Raw genomic sequence first — 20,068 nt, 5'->3', positions numbered from 1 at the left:
GGATTCATTACTAGAAGCAAACATGTCAACATCACTATTTCGGTTCCTTTTGGACGCTCTCTTGGTGGACGTAAAGGAAAATTCATCCATCTATCACCCGTTTCCTGTTGTTTGGCAGAATTTTTCTTTAATGTGAAAGAGAATTCATCAACCTCGTTTTCAGCCTCCTTTTGAAGTTTACGACATTTTTTTGAAGTGAAAGAAAATTCATCATCATCTGCTTTTGTGTTCTGTATTTGCCGAAGTCCTGTTGAACCAAATAAATCCTCGCCTGATGGTCTGACATCTGTCTGATTATGAGAGGTGGAGGAGATTTTAACCGGGATGGTGCAAACATATCGAGGGAAGGATTTGAATTTAGGACTGGCCGTTTTTCTTTAGAAGAATCTTCAGCAGGAGTGACCTTCTTCAAGGTCAAACTTAATCCACTACAGCTTGGTTTCTGGACACCAGAGCCTTGAGAATCAAATATATCTTGAGACTCTCCCCTTTTATCTGGTTTCTTTCTGGTTTGTTCTTCATCTTCACTTACATCCTCATGCATCCTGAAAAAACAGTTAAATTACTAATACATAAATGTTCACAGGATAAATGGGACATTTTACAGATGCAATAACAAACTGTAATCCTATACTTTAAAAGCTAGAAAAGAAATATCTCCAATAAATTAACTGTAAACAAATAATAATAAAACAAATTAATATTACATAACAGAAAAGAAGGTAGAGCAACTCTATGTCAACTGTAGCTAATATTACTTCACCAGAAATGGTTGAGGAATTTCCGATAGTCTTTCTAAGTGATCAGTATCATATATATAAACCTTTTTTTATAATTCTCAAGCAAATAAATAAAACATTTGTAAAATTTTACAGTAAAGCAGCCTTGAAAAGACTAAAAGAATGAATTAACTTACAGTTTTAAATGTGTGACAATTAATAGTTTTTATATAAACATCGTAGCAGCATGGATGGAAATAATAGTGATTAAATGGCGGTAGGTAATAAAAATTAAATACCTCTTCTTGGAAGTTGATGACTCAAAAGACCTGGGAACAGTGTTGATATAATCTTGATTGTCAGCACTAGGAGTTTGTATTTTCCTGAAAAAGAAAGAAGCTGTGATTAATCTGTGAAGTTGAATAAATTTAAATTAATAAAAACATTTTTTTAGTTGAGTTTGTTTTTTGTTCTTTCAAAAGCGTGTGTTTGCAGAATGTTCACAAACTTAAATGAATAAACTCACATTTCTAAAACTAAACAGTTACTTAAGACAGAAAACATTGTGGTTTTCCCCATACACCAAAAAATACTCCAAGTATAAAAACTAGAATTATAAGACTTGTTTTAAAGCTCAGCGATAATTTGAAAATAAATTAGAGTAACTTTGTAAAAGCATTATATTCTACTTCATTTTTTATCTTTACATCATACTTGCACCAATATGCTCCAAATAAAAGCACATGAAACACAACTAAAAAACAATCCTGTCTAGGCAAAAAGATCAGCTGATTGCACTCGTCTAATTGCAGCTTAGTCACTCTCATGCAATTATCATAAGACTATAATGTTGTGTAGTGTCATTGTTTTAGGGGGAAAAAATTACACCCCCAGCACTTGTATAGAATAGTCTACTGCACAGCTTAGAGTCGAGACATATTATGTTGGCTGCAGTACAGTAACATCAAGTCTTATCTAAAAATTCCTGGATATAGTACACCCAGTCCCATTATAGTATGTCTACCAGAGTCAGGACATATCATGTTGAGTGCAGTACAGTACATCAAGTCTTATCTAAATTTCCTGGATATAGTACATCCAGTCCCATTATAGTATGTCTACTAAACTCGGTTAGGACATATCATATTGATTGCAGTAGAATACACCAAGCCTTATCTCAAACTCATGGAAACAACATACGCCCCATTACAGTACTTTTACTAGAGTTAGGACATATGTTGTCTGCAGTACAGCACACCAATCCATATCTCAAACTACAGGATATAGCACATCCAGTCCCATTATATTGTGACTACTAGAGTCATGACATATCATTTAGAATGCAGTACAGTACACCAAGTCTTGTCTCTAATTCCTGGATCCAGAACATCCAATCCCATTATAGTATGTCTTTCTAGTCAGGACATGATATATTGACTTGCTGTGTGGACTTTAAGGAACTGTTAGAAGAGTCCTGAATAGACTTGGCACTGAAGCGAGGGTTGCAGTATTGGATCTTGCTACAGTATAGCACACCCAAGCCATATCTTAGAGTATGGGATACAGCACTACTATAGCATAATGTACTGTGTACCTCAGATTCAGGACATATGACGTTGACTGGCTGTGTGGACTCCAGAGAACTGTTGGAAGACCCCAGGACAGAATTGGCACTGAAGCGAGGGTTGCAGTATTGGACCATGCTGCAGTACAGCACACCAAGCCCGATCTCAGACTCCGGGATACAGCGTACCCCTTTTTCCCTCAATTTACCTGAATAAAATATATATGTATTATCTGTTACATCAGCCACTATCTGTTAGAATTCATAATTGATTGGACTAAAAATTAAAACAAGATATTTTATCCAAACGGGTTGGATTCATAAGGAACATTTTTGAAAATTTACCAAAATTTGATCATGTTAAATTTATTTCCTTCAGTACACTATTCTTTTACAATTTTCAATATTACAACAGTTTTTTAGCCTTTAATTTTTGGAATTGTGTCGATATTAGATTCAAGGAGTCAGTGGATGTTGGTTTCAATTTCTGACACTAAGTAGTTAGTTACTACTTAATTGACTTTTAGTGTGAAGAATGACTAAAGATCACAAAAAAATTAACTCTGACACGCTATTAGTTCACACAACAGCCACTCACTTCTACAACTATCGTTTGTTCAAATTTGATCCACTCAGACACTTTTGTTCAACTTTGATGACTGCAAAGAATGAATTAGTTGGGAAGATATTAAAAACATTGTAATTTCTTAATATATATTTTATTGGAAATTAGCCTACATGGGCAAGCAGCCTGTGCATAGGCTAGAGACACAACCTATCCTTTAAAGAAATTTATTTTAGTTTGTTTTGCCGGGTATGGTTCAGAAGCAAACGAAAGAACAACAATAACAATAACAATATCAACTTGAAATGAAGATGAATGACAGGTGGTGTTGGAGGGGGGGAAGGGGTGAGAAAAGGACCAAGGTCAAGCCCGCCTTATTCACATAAGATAAGATTAGGGCCTTGGCTCCCTCAAGGCCAATCTGCAGAAGGAAGAAATTAACGTTTTTCTTAAAAATTGAAATTGAAGTCAATTGGAATAATTAGAAAGCATAATGCTTCAATTTCACTGTTTCCGCTGGTGACATCATCAGCCAGTCTAGTAGCACAGTGGCATCAGAATGAGTCTATAACAAAGGCGCTACCTTACGTTGAGTATGCACTAAAAGAGCTAGAGAATTTGACATCTGATTATTGTAAAGGAGTCTTCTTACTCTCTTACTCTTGTGGCCACTCGAAACCCAGATGATTTTTGACCTCTCGCGCCAACAATGTCTCCAACTTCCTCTATCTTGAGCCACTTCCAGTGTAGCGCCAATCGTTCTTAAAACCTTCTCCACCTGATCTCTCCATCGCATCCTAGGTCTGCCCAATGGCCTCACTCCCTCTGGTTCCCCTCGCCACACCTTCTTTATCATTTTATCTTCTCCCCTACGGGCAACATGGCCCATCCATCTCATTCTTTTACTCCTGATCAGTGCAATCACATCGGGATCTTGGTATATTTCTCTTAATTCTCTATTCTTCCTGATCCGCCATATGTCTCCTTCTTGAACTGGTCAAAAACATTCTTCTTAGTATTTTGTTTTTAAAGGTTATTAACTTTTTTTGGGATTTCTTTGTGAGTGCCCATACTTCCGACCCATACATCAAAACTGGCAAGATCATGGTTTTGTAAATTCTTAATTTAACTTTCCTCATTAATAGTTTGCTGTTGAGAAGGTTTGCAAGGCTCCAGTATGTTCTATCTGCTGCTGCTAATCTACATTGGACTTCAACTTCTTCTCTATTGTCATGTGTTATTGTCACTCCTAAATACTTAAATTCCTTTGTAGCCTTGAAATCATGGTTGAGTACTTCTAGCTTTTCTCCTTCCTGTTCCATTCTTCTGCTTATTTTCATCTAGTACGTCTTGTCTTCGTTTACTTGTAATCCTACTTTGCAGCCTCAACTAAAAAGGCTTCTACTAGTCTGTTTAAGTCCCTCTTTCTCTCAGCTAGAATGGCTACATCATCTGCAAATGCCAGGATATTGAACTTATCTCCCAATTTTACTCCTTCAGGCATCCCCTTTATCTTTTTTAGTGCTTCTTCCAGAGCAAAGTTGAATAGAATTGGTGATATTCCATCACCTTGCCTCACTCCTGTATTTATATTAAACAAGTTTGTGTACTCCTTTCCCACCCGTACTTTTCCTTTGGAGCTGCTTACACAGAGTCTTGCTAAACTTATCAGTTTATTTGGGATACTAAACCTTTTCAAAATGTTCCATAGACTACTTCTAGAGATACTATCGTATGCTTTTTTAAAGTCTATAAATATTATATACAGATCTGACTTGGAGTCACAGTAAAGGAGTCACAAGTGTAAAAAACATGTTGTCACATTCTAGGGTGGTTTACAACTTATTGTTCAGAGGTTTAAGTTGCAAAAGTTTGGATAATCGCTTTTATCTCACTTATTATTCGTGATAGAACCATTGTTACTAATAATACTAACTAAATTTGATGTCTAGTAAAAGTTTTTGATAAACTCAACTGTTAACATGTATAAATTTGAAATGTGAGGTATTCTCATTAAAAACCTCTGCTGTATTTTAAACAGCTGATTTGATTATGTTAACCAGTATTATGTTGTTTTATTTCAGAATCATAACCATAAAATCAACTTTAAACCCTTTGAGCTCCAGTCGCTGGTATATCGTCGGTAAATTTCACTGTCTAAAAACCCCAGGCCGACGATATTCCGGCGATAAAAATAGTGCGAGAAACCCCAGCCGACGATATGTCGTCGGCATGATATAAGTTATTATAAATGGCTCTTAAGTGTTTAATTTTAGCGACACCAGTGGTTTTAGAACTTATAATGTTATTTTTCATACATATACAATATGATTGCATGGTCAAAGGTTACTAAATAATATTGACACTACTCCTAAAGAAAGAGTAAGAAGATCAGTTGTTACTAAGAACAACATCTGCATCTGTTGTGTCATTGTTACATTTAGTAGACTGTGTTGTGTTGTTCCACTTCTGTGTTTATTTTGATGTTCGTTTCTGTGAGTAGACAGTTATATTATTGTTTCGGTACTTTCAGTATGAAATATTGTTTTATTTTGTAAATAATGGGTGACTCAAACCTAGCAGAATATTCAAGTGAAGTTGACAGACAATTGTTTATTGACAGACTTTTCAGATGACGATTCAGTATTATCTGATATTTTTGATGATGATAGTGATCTTGATCCGACGTATGATCCTAAATATGATAGTGAGAATGGCAGAAATGTAGGCCTATTTAGTGCTAAAGACTTAACACCTGAGATACCATCTACATCAGCTCAGAATAATGTTACACAACCTAGGCCTAGTACGTCACAGGTTTTTGTGTCATTAAAAAAAAATATTTTACAAAATATTTATTATTGAACTAATCTGTCTGAAAATTTTTTGTATGTTTGCAATAACATGTCAAATGAAATAAAATTATTTCCCACAGGTTAATTGTTCCTTGTTTTACTTCTAAAAAATGTTAAATGTAACTTTTTCTTTTTTTTAGTTTGCACATATGCGTTATTTTACATGTATAAAAGTACATAAAAATTGTTTAGCCCTTATTCAATTTTTTTATTTGTAAAGTACCTTATTCCAAACATTTTAATGTATTATTTAGGCTATTAGCTAGTATATTAGTGATGGTATGATTTTTCAAATGAAATTGTACAAAATCACTGAAAAGGCCTTGGGGTTTTTAGACAGTTACTTTCAAAACTAGACTTGGTAAAAATTTGCACAAACTATATTTTTTAGGTCCGGGGCTCAAAGGGTTAATCACCAGTTTTATGTTCCTCAAATATGAATATGGGGTCACTTCCGATGTCTCTTTGAGTTCACTGCACATACCAAACACAGCGCTGAACATGGGGTCACTTTCCGATGTCTCTTTGAGTTCACTGCACATACCAACACAGCGCTGTTTCTGATCAACAGTCTAAAGCTGAGGTCCATTTTTTTGTGGCAACTTGATGCATACCTAGATTTTCGGTTAAAATTTATTGATAGCTTCCATAGCTAATACCAACACTACTACATAAGTCATCTATTGTCTGACAACAGTCTTCATTATAAAATGCCGAATTTTTCCAACAATTTCATCTGTTTTGCTCTTGGAAGGCCGTCCTGAAGATGATCATTTTCAATTGAAGTTCTACCAGCTTTGAAACGAGCGTACCACTAAAAAACCTGTGTTCTGCTCAGTGAATTTTCTTCAAAAGCTTATTAAAATCATTGCAAAAGTTTCCGTTGATGATTTCTCAAGTTTAAAGTAAAACTTGATGCAAGCTCATTGCTCAAATTTATCAGCCATCACAAAAATCGGTACATAATAATTAAACACTACGGCAAAGTACAACTTTTAGACATAACCTAACCACTCACAACAACAAAACTTGGCACAATGACTCAGCGGCTACTGTGGCAGAAGCTACTAAAATGAAAAAAGGCCTTTACAAACTAAAATCCCAAAACACTCTTACAACAGTAATAATTTAATATGTTCGCTAATATTATGTGCATATAAGGTAGTTTTAATCTAGTCACTAATGTTATCTATTAAATCTTTAAAATCTACAAATTAACTTTTAAACGGGAGCATTAAATATTGCTGAAACATGTTAAACGAAACAACATGAGAACTACTTAGTTATAGTACACTTCTCAACCAATAAAGAATATGCTTACGAGCAACAGTGATGTAACCATCAGGAACCTGTGAGTTCTGGGAGCTCTGCTTGCCATTGGCTGAATGCAACATTAAAATAGTTTTCTCATTCATCAGTTTGTCTTCGGTCCAAACTCTCGCAGAGAACTCAACCGCTGTGCCTCCTTAACAATAATAAACAAAAATTACTTGCATTAGTCCCATACATTAATTAAGGTCAAGTTAATGAATGTTTATTTATACAAAAATCACTTTAAATCAATGCCTCCATGTATAGTCTACTTAAAGAATAATTTCTTTGCAGTCTAGAAAAAAAGAAGTGAAACAATTACTGTGCAGAAAAAATTAGTTGCACATTTTTACAGTGTGTCACATATGTCCAAAATGAATTTACAAGAGGTCACACTGCAACATTAGCTATCAAACTACCTGCAGTAGTAACCATGGATTTGATCCGATTCAGCTGTTTGGGTGATGAGGCAACAAATGTGTAGCCTTTGAATAGTTGACACCTTGCACTGTTGGGAGCAAACGAGACTTCTGAAGGATTCAGTACTGCTTCAGCCAAAGGTGGTACAAAATCCTTGCAATCCGGTAGAGTGGCCTGCATGGACGTCAGAGCCTGCGTCATACTCTTCCAAAAGGAAGGCATTACAATTGGTTGGCAGGCAGCAAGGGCACATACTACCTAAAAAACGTAAATTATACATAAATAAATAATAAATAATTTAAGTATAAATAATTATACGTACATTACATTGAGCAGATCAAACAACAAATGTAATGTAGTCTAACTATCGATATACAACTAACAATTATCTGAGAATCGATCAACCGTGTTGTGATCAACAGTACAGGTTTCCTCGGAAAGCTGATAACCTAAAACAACTACCTAGATAACATAGGTTCAAATCCTGTTTCTAACAATAGTACTTCTTGTCAGTACTTATTACCTCTTTACCCAAATTTAATAGTAAACCACAATCGAACTAATGAGACTAATACTGAATTTTTATAACCTTCCAGTCAAGAGTAAAAGTTAAGGTGGTTAATTTAATAACCTTTTCTCATATAATTCTAGAATTAAAAAATGTCACATTCAAAAACAGTACCCTTGTAAAAAATTTGGTCTTAGTCAGATCACAAGTTTCCAAATTATAAATGTTCAAAATTGCAGTTAGGCTGAAAAGCGCCAAAACCGGTACCTTTTTTACTGAGATAAAAACTGGAATTTACTGTTTATATATAATTTGCAAACAAGCTTAAGTAATAAGTTACATTAAACAAGCAAAGTTTTAGTGTAACTACCGTTAATGTAGCTATACTGGTTAGTTTCTGGTTATTTTATACATTGTTAACAGGAAAGAAGATTTATTTATGTTAAGAGCTTTTTATTCTTTCAAAGTCTCTGAATATAAAATTATGCTCTTCACTACTAAACCTTCCTTATACTTAAAACCTACATAGCTATTATAAGGTTGTGTTTGTAAAAACATATAAACTTATGAATACATTTTACAAACATCTTAAAAACATGGGAAAGTTCCCAAATTTAAGGTACTAAAATGTACAGTTAAAAATATTGAAATGGGCGGCTACTGAAAAATGTTCTCAATTGAGTTATCTCGGTGAAATATGATGAATAAAAAGGTCTTACTGTTCCTTTAAAAAAAATACAGGTGTTACATTTGAAAAAAAATAAAGTTGACAACCTACCATAATGGAAAATAGCTGCAGCTTTTAACAATTTTAAAAACATATATTATTTTTTTAACCCTTTCAGGGCCAGGAGCAAATATGAGATGTTGCAAAAATTTTTTCACATCTCATATCTCCTTGTGACTAGTCAAAAGTGCCAGGCTAAAATTGGCGATTTTGCACAGTCTCTTAAATTAAAATTTTTTAATTTTTCCATAAAAAATTAGAGAATGACCTAAAAGTTGCACCAAATTACTCGTATAGATATATACTATCAACAAAAAAAATATATAGATGTAGTTTTAAGTAATTTAAAATAAAAAAATAATGTTTTAATAGATTACATTAAAAAAAATTATTTTTTATTTTTTTGCAAATAACTAAAAAAAGAAAAATAATTTTAACGTGGGAAGCTATTTTATTATATTATACATTTAGAAAGGAACAGCCATACAAACATTTTGTGTTATTTCTCTCATAAATACATTTTTTTATGACACATTTTGTATAAATACGCATAATTGTACTTCGCAACATTTGATAAGTGTTAAAGCAACTGACTCTTACATTGCAAGAAACTTAAAATAAATATTCACATTATGGATGTACCGGTAAACAGATGATTGTAGGATCCATAAACAGTTTCAATACAGTTAAAAAAAATACTATTTACCAAGAAATATTTACACAATTTTATTTGAAATTTATTTAAAACTTTTTCTATTTACAATTTCACTCCCGTGAGATCGCAAATTGTCAGTCATTGTAACTACTACACACAATAGCTAAGCACGTAACAACTAACACTACTAATATTTACAACCACAAAATAAAATAATGAAGAAGAATCCAGCATACAATAATACGATTAAAGCATAAAGAATTAACAACAAAAGATCGAGTCAGTTGATAAAGTTGATAATGTCACATGACAATCTATATACAAACATTCATTTATATATATACTAGCGGACCCGGCGCGCTTCGCTGCGCATTTCAATAAGTTTCCCGCGGCTTCGCACGCAATTTCCCATTGAAAACAGTACACTAATACAGTACACTTATTCATTTTTCTATCACATTGTAAACATTGCTGAGATAATTGATAGTCGTTCCTTCGTGAGCTTCTTGGGGCGCATTATGAAGGTATGTACCACATTCCTGATACTTCTGTCAAAAAAAAAAAAACAACTAAGGTTGATTTTATAACATTCTTTATATTTTGTAGCCAACGTAAGATAGTAATTATGATATCTGCATTGCTCTTCTGATCAAGCATGAGCATGGTTTTATATTAAATAAATATTGCAGTTAAAGGTGAATTTTTACGTCAAATTTGAATTGTATTATCTGGATAGTAAAGTCTATGTTTAACAGTGATTGTGCAGAAACAGTTTAAACAAAATTTGTCGTTTCTCTTAAGCTTACTCTATGCTTTTAAAAACTATAAGTGTAGTAATTTAAATTATATATAAATATATTTTTTGTCGCATTATATATGTTTACAAAGAACAGCTGATTAAAAATTTGAAAAGACTCTCTTTCACTTAATAACATATGTTTGCTGCAATGCATTTCTTACGGGTATTTCTGTAACCAGTGGGGCGGAATCCTGAATCGGGAAAGGGATAAAAAGTATCCTATAACCTTCTACAGATCAAGACGAACAAATTTAAAAAAAAATTAGGCGAATCCGTCCAGCCGTTTGTGAGTGATGCTGTTACACACGAACAGTTTCATTTTTATATAATAGATATATATATATATATATGAATGTTTGTATGTATGTCCTTTATAGAATCGTAAACTATTTTGACCGATCATTATGAAAATTTGTATGTATATGTATTTTTCGACGGAGAAGGTTTATATGCTATGCCTATTGATGTATCTCGCCACCAGGCGGCAGTGCAAAGGTTAAAAGTTTTTAAAGCGCCTGTACACTATAAACTGCGATTACGAGACAGTTAAGTATATTAATTAGCGAAAAACTATTTGAAGGCAATAAACTTCGATGTATATTTGTCTTCAAAATACATTTCTGCTTGAACTTAAAGCTTGAGTGTTAGACCACTTTATAATAAAGTACATCTACGTAGACAATGGCTATAAACATACACTTTTGACAGATTTTCTTGATCGTGGCAACAATACAAACTCTACATCGTCTTTGGAAATAATATAATTAACTTGAACCAGAAGTGCACATACACGGGCAAAGCTTACAAAAAGCATGCAAAGCCGCGGGAAACAGCTAGTTACGAAATAAAAATGCATAGACCTCCAAAATAAAAATTATATTCATATTAATTATCTAAAAATATACCAGGGAATAAAAAAACATAAGACTTTAATCATTTAACGTCGTATTTATTTAAGGAAACTGCGAATATCAAGGAGACAATATATTGCCACCTGGCGCTTTTCGCATATGTCACCGACAGCAATATTTTGCCGCCTGGCACTTTTCAGACACGATCTATGTTCAAACCCACTTAACAGACCTTTGTTTATCAAAATGAAAGTAACTGATCCAAGTTATTTATTTCTTCAACCTGCAGACAATTGTAAATATCCTTCATTGTTACCTACCCATACATTGTTATATTCACCTTGACAGTAACGGTGAGTTTGTTCATGGTGAGATGTGTACACTTATCATGCCAGTCGCTGACCACTTGCCCTCCTAGAGCCGTCACCAGCTGTTTGACCTCTGTCTTCTCCTCCTGAGTCAGTGTGGACGTTTGCCACCAGCAGCGGCACATAATCTACTCTGCAAACATCCAACTGGTAAGCTAAGGCTATCAAGATATGTATATTTTTAGAATCACATACAAGTTATGTAAGTTGGTAATTTCAATACCAATGATGGGTGGTGATCTGATCTGAATATTTATTCGCTGCCTGAATAAATCTTGAACTGTTGTGAAAAGTCCTAAGAAGATGTATTAAATACACTTTCATTTTATTAATTTTCTTAAAAATATCCTGTGTTATAACTGTTATATGTACTTTATATATTTTAAATTATTATAAATGTAGGAATAAACCAAGGTTATGGTTGTCAGCCACAGATTTTGGATATTCATACTTTACAAAAGTACCAGAATGGTGTTAAAAAATTTTAAACCTATTCTTCAGTCAAGCAAATGCGGTTACTCCTTAAGGTCTGGCTGTACAGGATAAATTTTGTAATATTGATGTATGTCGGCTACAAAATTGGAGATAGTTGATATACTTGATGTTCACACTGATTTATATTTGACCTTGTACGATTTTTACATTTTCACCTAGAAATGTGATTTCTTTTAGGGTAGTGGTGTAAATAAACTGCGTTAATATAGTATGTTGACATAGACTCATTGCAACCTTTTTTGTTTATACTATTTAGACACTTCAAATTGAATATCTCTGAGAATGACAAAATGCCCACTAGGAATGAAATATTCCATTTATTTATGTGTTCATTTTCAAGTCTCTAGGTGGGGAAGAAAGGAAACAATCACAAAATCTAGTAGATATAAGCCGCCTCTTCCTATCCTATCAAAACTCCTAGTTTAATTAAAAAAACACATTTTTCTAAATCTGTATGCAAAATTGTCCCAAACCACCTTGAATATTGTATCGTATATACCCTTACCATTCTATTTTTGAAACCATCATAAAATAACTTTCAACCACAACAATTTTAATTTTATTTAAGAATTGATGTGACTACTATTCCAAATTTTCATTGGGAAGATATAAATCAGTTGAAGTGTTGTTACCATTCCTTGTGTTTGTGATGATAAGTCTTAAAATTAGATCACCTTCAGCTCTTTGGCTACGATCCTTTGAATATCATCAGTAGTGCCAAGGTTACTTACTATCCCCTCAAAACATTTTTGGTCTAGGGAAATGGACCAAAGTCTCGTGGACTTAGATCAGGTAAGTAAGCGATGGGATAGATAATCACAAAAGTTATCTTTTGCAGTTACAAAAGTGGCTTTTAGAGATGCCAACGTGACAGAGTGTTATGGTGGAACATGTTTGTCTGCAGTATTCAATCTGATGATGCAACATTCTCTTTTATCTGAGCCTTTCTAGGGCTTATATCAGAAAAATCTCGGTTTATAGTTTGCTTTGTAGGACAAAATCTCTGCAAACAATATCCCTACTGTCAAAAAATAAAGTATGGGTTTGATATTTTTGCTTCTTCATTGAAGCTTTGCTCAGTTAAAGACCTTGAGGAGCTGTGCTACCTCTTTACTTTGATTTCTTGAAACCATAATTTTAAAAATATGTTGACTCTAAATGTGTTAAAAAAAGCTTCAGCCAATCTGAGTACTACTTCACTTAGGAAACAATCACAAGCCTAGTCTGTACCAGTTATTTAAAAAAAAAACATTCTAACATTCCATGATGGACATTCCAATTCAACTGTTTATTATATTAAATTATAATTATGCATACAGCTATAGTTTTAGCTATGAATTACATGTCTATGAAACACGTATTTGATAAAACAAATTTAAAAAAATATAAGTACCAATGCAATACATTTTTAGTATTTTAATACTACAGCATCTATATAAAAGTATTCAAATATTCTTTTAGGTTTAGGTGGTTGTTGTACTATGTTCTCTGGTCTTGGATGAATATTATATTGTATTTTTAAGCTTTCTCTTTGAATATTTATGTTATTCTTACTCCGACCTAATTTAATTTTGTTTCGTGCAGAGTGCTGGTCATGATTGTTTATGGTTGAGCCATATGTTATCTTTGCTTTTCAGACATGAGGTGTATACCTATGAATTGAGGTAGTGAACATTCTGTTTCCTTAATTATGTTGTATTTATTACTGTAAAGAATGTGTGAAGAGTAAAGAAAGCTTAAAAAACTGTTGAACTAAATAAAATCTGGAATAGTCAAGTGATGGAATATGCCTGATGAAAATGACAAGTTTGAAATTAAGGCACAAAATCATTCCCGTACATCTAGAACTGCTACTGTAATATGTAAAAGAATCAGAATCAATAATGAAGGATATATGATGAGAAACGACAAGAGAAATCAATAGTCCACATTTCAATAAATAGGATCGCATTCAGGTGTGTAAGATTGACTGTACTGAGAAAGACAAAAAGTATAGGAAAGCTTAGCTTTTTAAATATGTAAAAGATGAAGAATATACAAGAGCTGGAGAAGTTACATATGAACCAGGGAGCTTCTAAGGATCATTTTTACGTTATGGAATCTGTTTTATTTCTAGGCGCTCACTTTACCGGTAACTGTGATTTTCAATATGTTTGGTATGATAAAATTGTAAAACAAATTGACCTATGGCTTTGAAATGTTAACTACTTTTCTACATAGTAATATATTGCAGTTTTTTAAGTAACTATAACCTTTTGCCAACTGTTGCACCACTACTGTTTAGTTGAAGGAAACAGGATTTTTCCGGACATTTGCCATCGTTCAGTGAAACAAGAAAACAGTAACACTTATACGTTTGGTGTTACTGTTTTCTCTTGTTTCACTGAACGATGGCAAATGTCCGGAAAAATCCTGTTTCCTTCACAATCCTTCCATCGTCAAAAATAACCTTTAAACAAAGTACTGTTTAGTTATTAATAATTAATAAAAATATATAAAACTATGGTGAAAATGAATTTTTATATAAAAACAAATCTGTAAGTTTTTGTACTTTGTTTAGGGTGGTTTAGTTACTAGGAATTTGTATTATTCTATATAAATAAAAATGTGCATTAGACTAAGTTATCAGGCTTAAATAAAATATATCATTTTTTTAAAGTTGAAAAATGTTTGAAAATCAAAATATTAAAAAAGTAAGGTGTTCTGTTAACATGATAAATGAATCTAAATCAAAACTGGCAAAGAAAGGTAAAAATACAAGATATTAGCGAATCTTCTTATCACAACTATAAGAATGGCAAAAATAAATATGAGAACATCGCAAATTATAATTTTTAACAAGAGTACGGCTTACAAGAGACATCTATTTTTATTAATTTGCCTAATTTATAATAAAAAGTACAGTACTGTATACACTACTTATTTATTTACACCTACATTTATTAAACTAAAACTGTTGTGTAGTATGCCAACTAAAATATTATAGTTTTTTGTATTGCAAATTGTATAAATAAGTCCTACTACTACAGTTCTTGTTTTATCACAGCCATACCTTATCTCTATGCTTGCTCTTGTATGAGATATGCATGCATTTATAATTCTAATCATGTATTATATACTGTACAGTAATTGATACCAATTCTATACCTCCATGAGTTCCACTGTATACCAAACCTCACATTATCACCGCACTTGAGTGTGACTTGTTGCTGAGGAGAGAGCTGCGTTAACTGTCCATCTCCAATGATGGTAAATGTTCCATATTTTGAACCTAGGTCTTTCAAGACTATTCCCTCATTTTCGTTTTCCTGAAAAAAAAAAAACACACAATTTAATATAACATTAGAGTATATTAAGTATTTGATTAGGTGAACCATACCATGTTGTCATATGTTTATATATATATACAGAGTGTTCACAAAAGGGTGTCATAAACGTCTGTGGGTGATAGTACTCATGATTTTAAACAAAAAAATATCATATAAACATAGGTCGAGAAATGTCTTGTTAGGCCACTAACCACCATTTTGTATTTTTCATTAAAAAATTATTATCTCTAAAACTAGTTAAGCTAAAGAAACCAAATTTGCCATATAGATTTAAATAGATACAATTTTAAAAAACAATTAATAATTAAATGTATTAAAACATTTTAGTTGTGTATTTACAGTAAATTCTATTTTTTCTAAGTACATATATAATAAAACTGTAGTTCTTGTTTTAATTAGAATTAATTATTTTCATTTAACGTTATAAAATACATGTACAGATTATGTTTTAAACCATTTTTAAATCTTTTTAAATTTTAGAGCTTGTAGGCTATAACTTTTCAGATTTTTGATGTTTCATTAAGTTATATAAGTTACATTTTGGGTAAAGAAATGTTTCGGCTATATTATTATTTTGAAAAGATAAAAGCAAGTTTTGTGTAAGTTTACATTAGGCCTACTAATCAAAATTATTAAATGAGACAAGATAAACTTACATCATTGACGGAAAGTAAAGCATGTTTGCGACTGATGGACTGGTCACCCTCCAGCAACAGGTCTGCATCCTTTCTGCTCACCATGTGTTCCTTACCAGAAGACACTCTATATATCAGTCCTGTAAAAAAACATTGTATTAATAACGTATTCACACATAACCCAGAAACTACCTAGTAACTTCCAATCACACTTAAATATCAGTTTCATAAATTAAATAAACACACTAAGAACACACACTCTGTATCTTACAAAATCGGTATTTAATAAACAAATTTATTTTTTTAAACAATCTTTTAAAAACTCCCTAAAACATTAAAATACACACAAACTATAAGAATTAGTATTAGAATATTAAGAGGCAGTATTAGAGTTTACACCTAACAAGAAGCAGAGAACCGATTCCCTAAAGAGACCAACAATATTATATTATTTATATTATTTTTTTTTTATCATCCCCTAAAACCATTAGGCAACACAATAGACCTGTTTAGTTTTGTTCAGGAGGACTTACAATAGTAGAATAAGTTAATAACACTAAAATTCTACATCTATATTATCTGGAGGCCACCATTTTTTGAACCATTTTTTTATTACCGAAGACCTAAAAATACTACATTATTGAACACAACAGACTTTATTTGACTTACTGTGAAAATGAAAATGTCATTATGACAATCGCTTCTTTTTTTCGCCTATTTAAAGAAAGCAATGTCGGTTAAAAGGTGGCCACTCTGTCCCTATCCACTATTAGTGGTCTCCAGATAATACTAAAGTAGCCTACCAATTGAAATTATACTTAACATCTTTGGTCAATAACTGACATAATAAATCATACATCTACAATAGATAACATAGACTATTTTTTTTTTACGTAGGGGGAATGCATTTGCGCACAGAGTGTGGGACTCCCTTGCGGACTACCCACTAAACCCCCTACGAGCCGCAACCCTTTTGGATGACATCTTGCCTGGTCCGTGGTGTCTTTAGTAGTTTTGTCCTGGATGGGACATAAGAGAACATAGACTATTGCTTTCCACTTTAGACGAATTAAGTTTGTTAGCAGTTACCTGCACACTCTTAAAACTCGTAGTTAAACATTCTTACAGATTTGTTCAGAATGCCCAATAAGGTAATTAATAGCTTAATTTTCAAAGAACCATTTAATGAGTGATAACCGTAAAACCTGGGATGCAGTATAATAATCATGAAACATCGATATTCATGATTATCTAAACTACCAAAACCAAAATGTTGAACTGAATTACTGAAACACAAATAACATAATATGTTATATTATAAACAGTTTATATTATAAACATCACCATTGTACTTATAGGCATTATTACTCAAATACTATACAAAGGATTTGATTTTGTTTGAATTAATTTGAAACTATATTGGGGTAGGGTACAATAAGCGAACCCGGTTTTTTATATCGAAATTTGCAAACGATATTACTTGATCATAACCATTGATATAACCAATCGATACTGATTAATTATTTTGAACAAATAACTTAATATATATCAACAGCTGTAAACACACTTTCAAATAATACACATAGGCCTAATCGTATTATTATTATATAAAATTATGTGTATATATAACAATAATAATTATTATTATGCCTACATACACGTAATAATATATAATATGACATAAACCATATGAATTGTGACTCACAATGATTTATGAGTTTTCCCTGTTTGGTTGATCTCGTTCTGGTTTGTTTTATATTTATGTCATTTCTTATTTGTTTATGGGATTTCCTATATACTGATATTTTAATTTAAAACATATGATTGTTATTTAGGGACTACATGTACTTTTACATCAATTGATAGTCTAGGATTCAAGATGCGAATATTAGGTATCAATGATTATATTCTTCGATATAAAAAAACCGGGTCCGCTTATCGTACCCTACCCCTATTTTGTTATTCAATACATTAAAAGAGCTGGAAATAATTAATTGTAAACATCTATATTAGAATGTTTTTGTATCCAATAGTTTAGGTATTTCTAATCGATAATTTGGTACACTGATTTGATTGTGATGGTGGCTACCACTTACTATGCTACAGCCAAAAAACTGTATAACAAAATAGCTTACCTTTTTCATCATTTCGCAGAAGCCACATTTTGAAGAGCCTGTAAACTCTGCTACAATACTGGCTATTCTATCTCATTGATTTATATTAGTCAGCACGTTTGATTAAGTGTCCTATCTTCTAGAAAACAGAGTAAGATAAGCTAAACCTTAAAACACTTCAGAGGTAGTGGAAATGCCTCAAAATTGCATCTGGAAAATACTCTGTTATGACTATATTATCGAAAGAACAGGTCCATATTAGGCAAAAATATTACTACAATTAAAACACCGACTCATTATTTGAAGCAATTAACTAGTAGCAATCATACATTTTTTACTGGGTATAAACATAACCAACAATCAGACTAGGCAGTTAGTAGTTCTATCCTTACGTTTGTAGTAAATATTGTAAGTAGACTAATATTAGTAAAATTTCTCTATATCGCCAACAGATTACTCAAAATTCACTGACTGCTAATAAAACGATAACAGACTTATAAATTTTAAACACAAACGTAATAACATTGGAATTGGATTTGGAATCGCAGAGCAAAGCCCGCCAAAACTTCAACCCTTAGCCCAACCCCCCAGCCAAAAATAAACAGAAAAAAAAACTTTCAATTTTTACGACTAATGAATGATATGATGACCGATAGATAGGCTAGATAGATTCTATTGCGATAGTTGTTTGCCAAACAATAGATTTACTAATTTCTTTAAAATTGTTCCAATAATTTAAGTGTAATATTTTTGAAAAATGCACTATTCTCTGTAAAAAATAAAGACAAAGGATCAATGTAATGCAAACTCGATAGTATGTTTATGTATGTGTAATGTTTAGTTATTATACAATAAAAACTTAATAAAACGCGATGGGCCGCATTGTCGTTGGAAATTATAAGATTAAAGGCCGAACTGGCAAATCACGAAATTTTTTACGTTATCACCCTATTCTGCTCATCCTACCGAACAAAAAAATATATAGTTTTAGGTGGTGCAAATGACTAATAACATGATTTTAGAGGTTATATACATAAATAGTTAAGTTTCTTAATGTTTTAATGTTCTATTTGTGTGCTGTGTATGGATATCTGTAAATATTATATTTGGGTGGGACTGATAGCGTATCTGTTATCTGAGCGCTCTGGGGCAGAAGTCAGAGATAACGTGTACTGTAGGTTGGATCGAGTGAGTGTTTGACAATAAATATGGATCAATCAACCATCCACTAGTTCGACCAATCGTAGTGAACTGGTGTGTCGTAAATATTATCTGCGGCTGGGACTGATAGCGTATCTGTTATCTGAACGCCCCGGGGCAGAAGTCAGTACTTCACTAGATATCGTATACTGTAGTTTGGATCGAGTGAGTGCGTGACGATCATGGATCAACCATCCACTAGTTCGACCAATTGTAGTGAATTGGTGTGTGTCGCGGAGAGTTTTGTCTGGCATGTTAAGAGTCGACCGAAACGAGATTATTTAGTTTCTGTACATTCTGTGGAACACACTAATGGTAAGTGTTCTCTATTAATGCCCATTTATATACGTATTCATATTTATTTATTTATTTCCAACGGTTCCACCATTTATACATGAGTTGACTTAGCTAAGGATAAACTAATCAAGATGGCATACAATGACTAATAACTGTGGTAACAACAATCCAACAACATAACTAGTAATATACTAGTCATATTAGGGATATTCATGATTTATTAAGTTTTTTACACGGTACATAATTGCCTTTCCGTTACAATTCAATTTATATTTCTGATCAGCCCCTCTAGAATTAGATATTTTACTGATAGGTACCATCTCGAGGGATGTTTTTCTTTCGTTGACAGTCGGTGCTGCCCCGCGCTGATGACTGGAGGCACTCGTCTCAACTCCATAACAACTAATTAATTTGTAGCTCGAAATTTAAGAAAAACATTGTTCATTTGGATCAAAATTCTGCTCAATTCAGTATTATTTTTCAATTAAGTTGCACAATTATGTTGCAAATATGGCGCCGCATCCGATAACGTCATCACGAGGTTGAATCATGGTCACAAAAGGTTACGTGATGCCCGATGTGGATGTAGAACATGGAAATATTGCTCCGCGCTTGAACAGTTTGTTCCATTCTTTATGTTCTACAACTTTGTTATT

General features: G+C 32.6%; 1 protein-coding gene across 2 annotated transcripts; it reads right to left on the bottom strand.

The window, feature by feature from the left end:
• Positions 1 to 328: 328 nt before the first annotated feature.
• Positions 329 to 18,478, bottom strand: LOC124364919 (nibrin-like). Of its 2 annotated transcripts, XM_046820727.1 has the most exons (7): positions 14,985 to 15,120; positions 11,315 to 11,475; positions 7,434 to 7,692; positions 7,025 to 7,168; positions 2,314 to 2,492; positions 1,019 to 1,102; positions 329 to 545 (listed from the first exon to the last, which is right to left on the bottom strand). In XM_046820727.1, exons 2-6 carry the CDS (start codon positions 11,465 to 11,467, stop codon positions 1,085 to 1,087), a joined length of 753 nt encoding a protein of 250 aa, XP_046676683.1. In that variant the 5' UTR covers positions 11,468 to 11,475; positions 14,985 to 15,120; the 3' UTR covers positions 329 to 545; positions 1,019 to 1,084. The 2 variants fall into 2 exon arrangements, with proteins under 2 accessions (XP_046676683.1, XP_046676684.1); XM_046820728.1 differs by lacking the exons at positions 329 to 545; positions 1,019 to 1,102; positions 2,314 to 2,492; positions 7,025 to 7,168 and adding exons at positions 15,823 to 15,941; positions 17,937 to 18,478 and having other exon boundaries at positions 7,559 to 7,692; positions 14,985 to 15,145.
• Between the last annotated feature and the right edge of the window lie 1,590 nt (positions 18,479 to 20,068).

Source organism: Homalodisca vitripennis, chromosome 6, assembly GCF_021130785.1.
Source record: "Homalodisca vitripennis isolate AUS2020 chromosome 6, UT_GWSS_2.1, whole genome shotgun sequence".
In the NCBI taxonomy this organism is placed as follows: domain Eukaryota; kingdom Metazoa; phylum Arthropoda; class Insecta; order Hemiptera; family Cicadellidae; genus Homalodisca; species Homalodisca vitripennis.
This window is presented reverse-complemented; position numbering and strand designations above follow the sequence as displayed.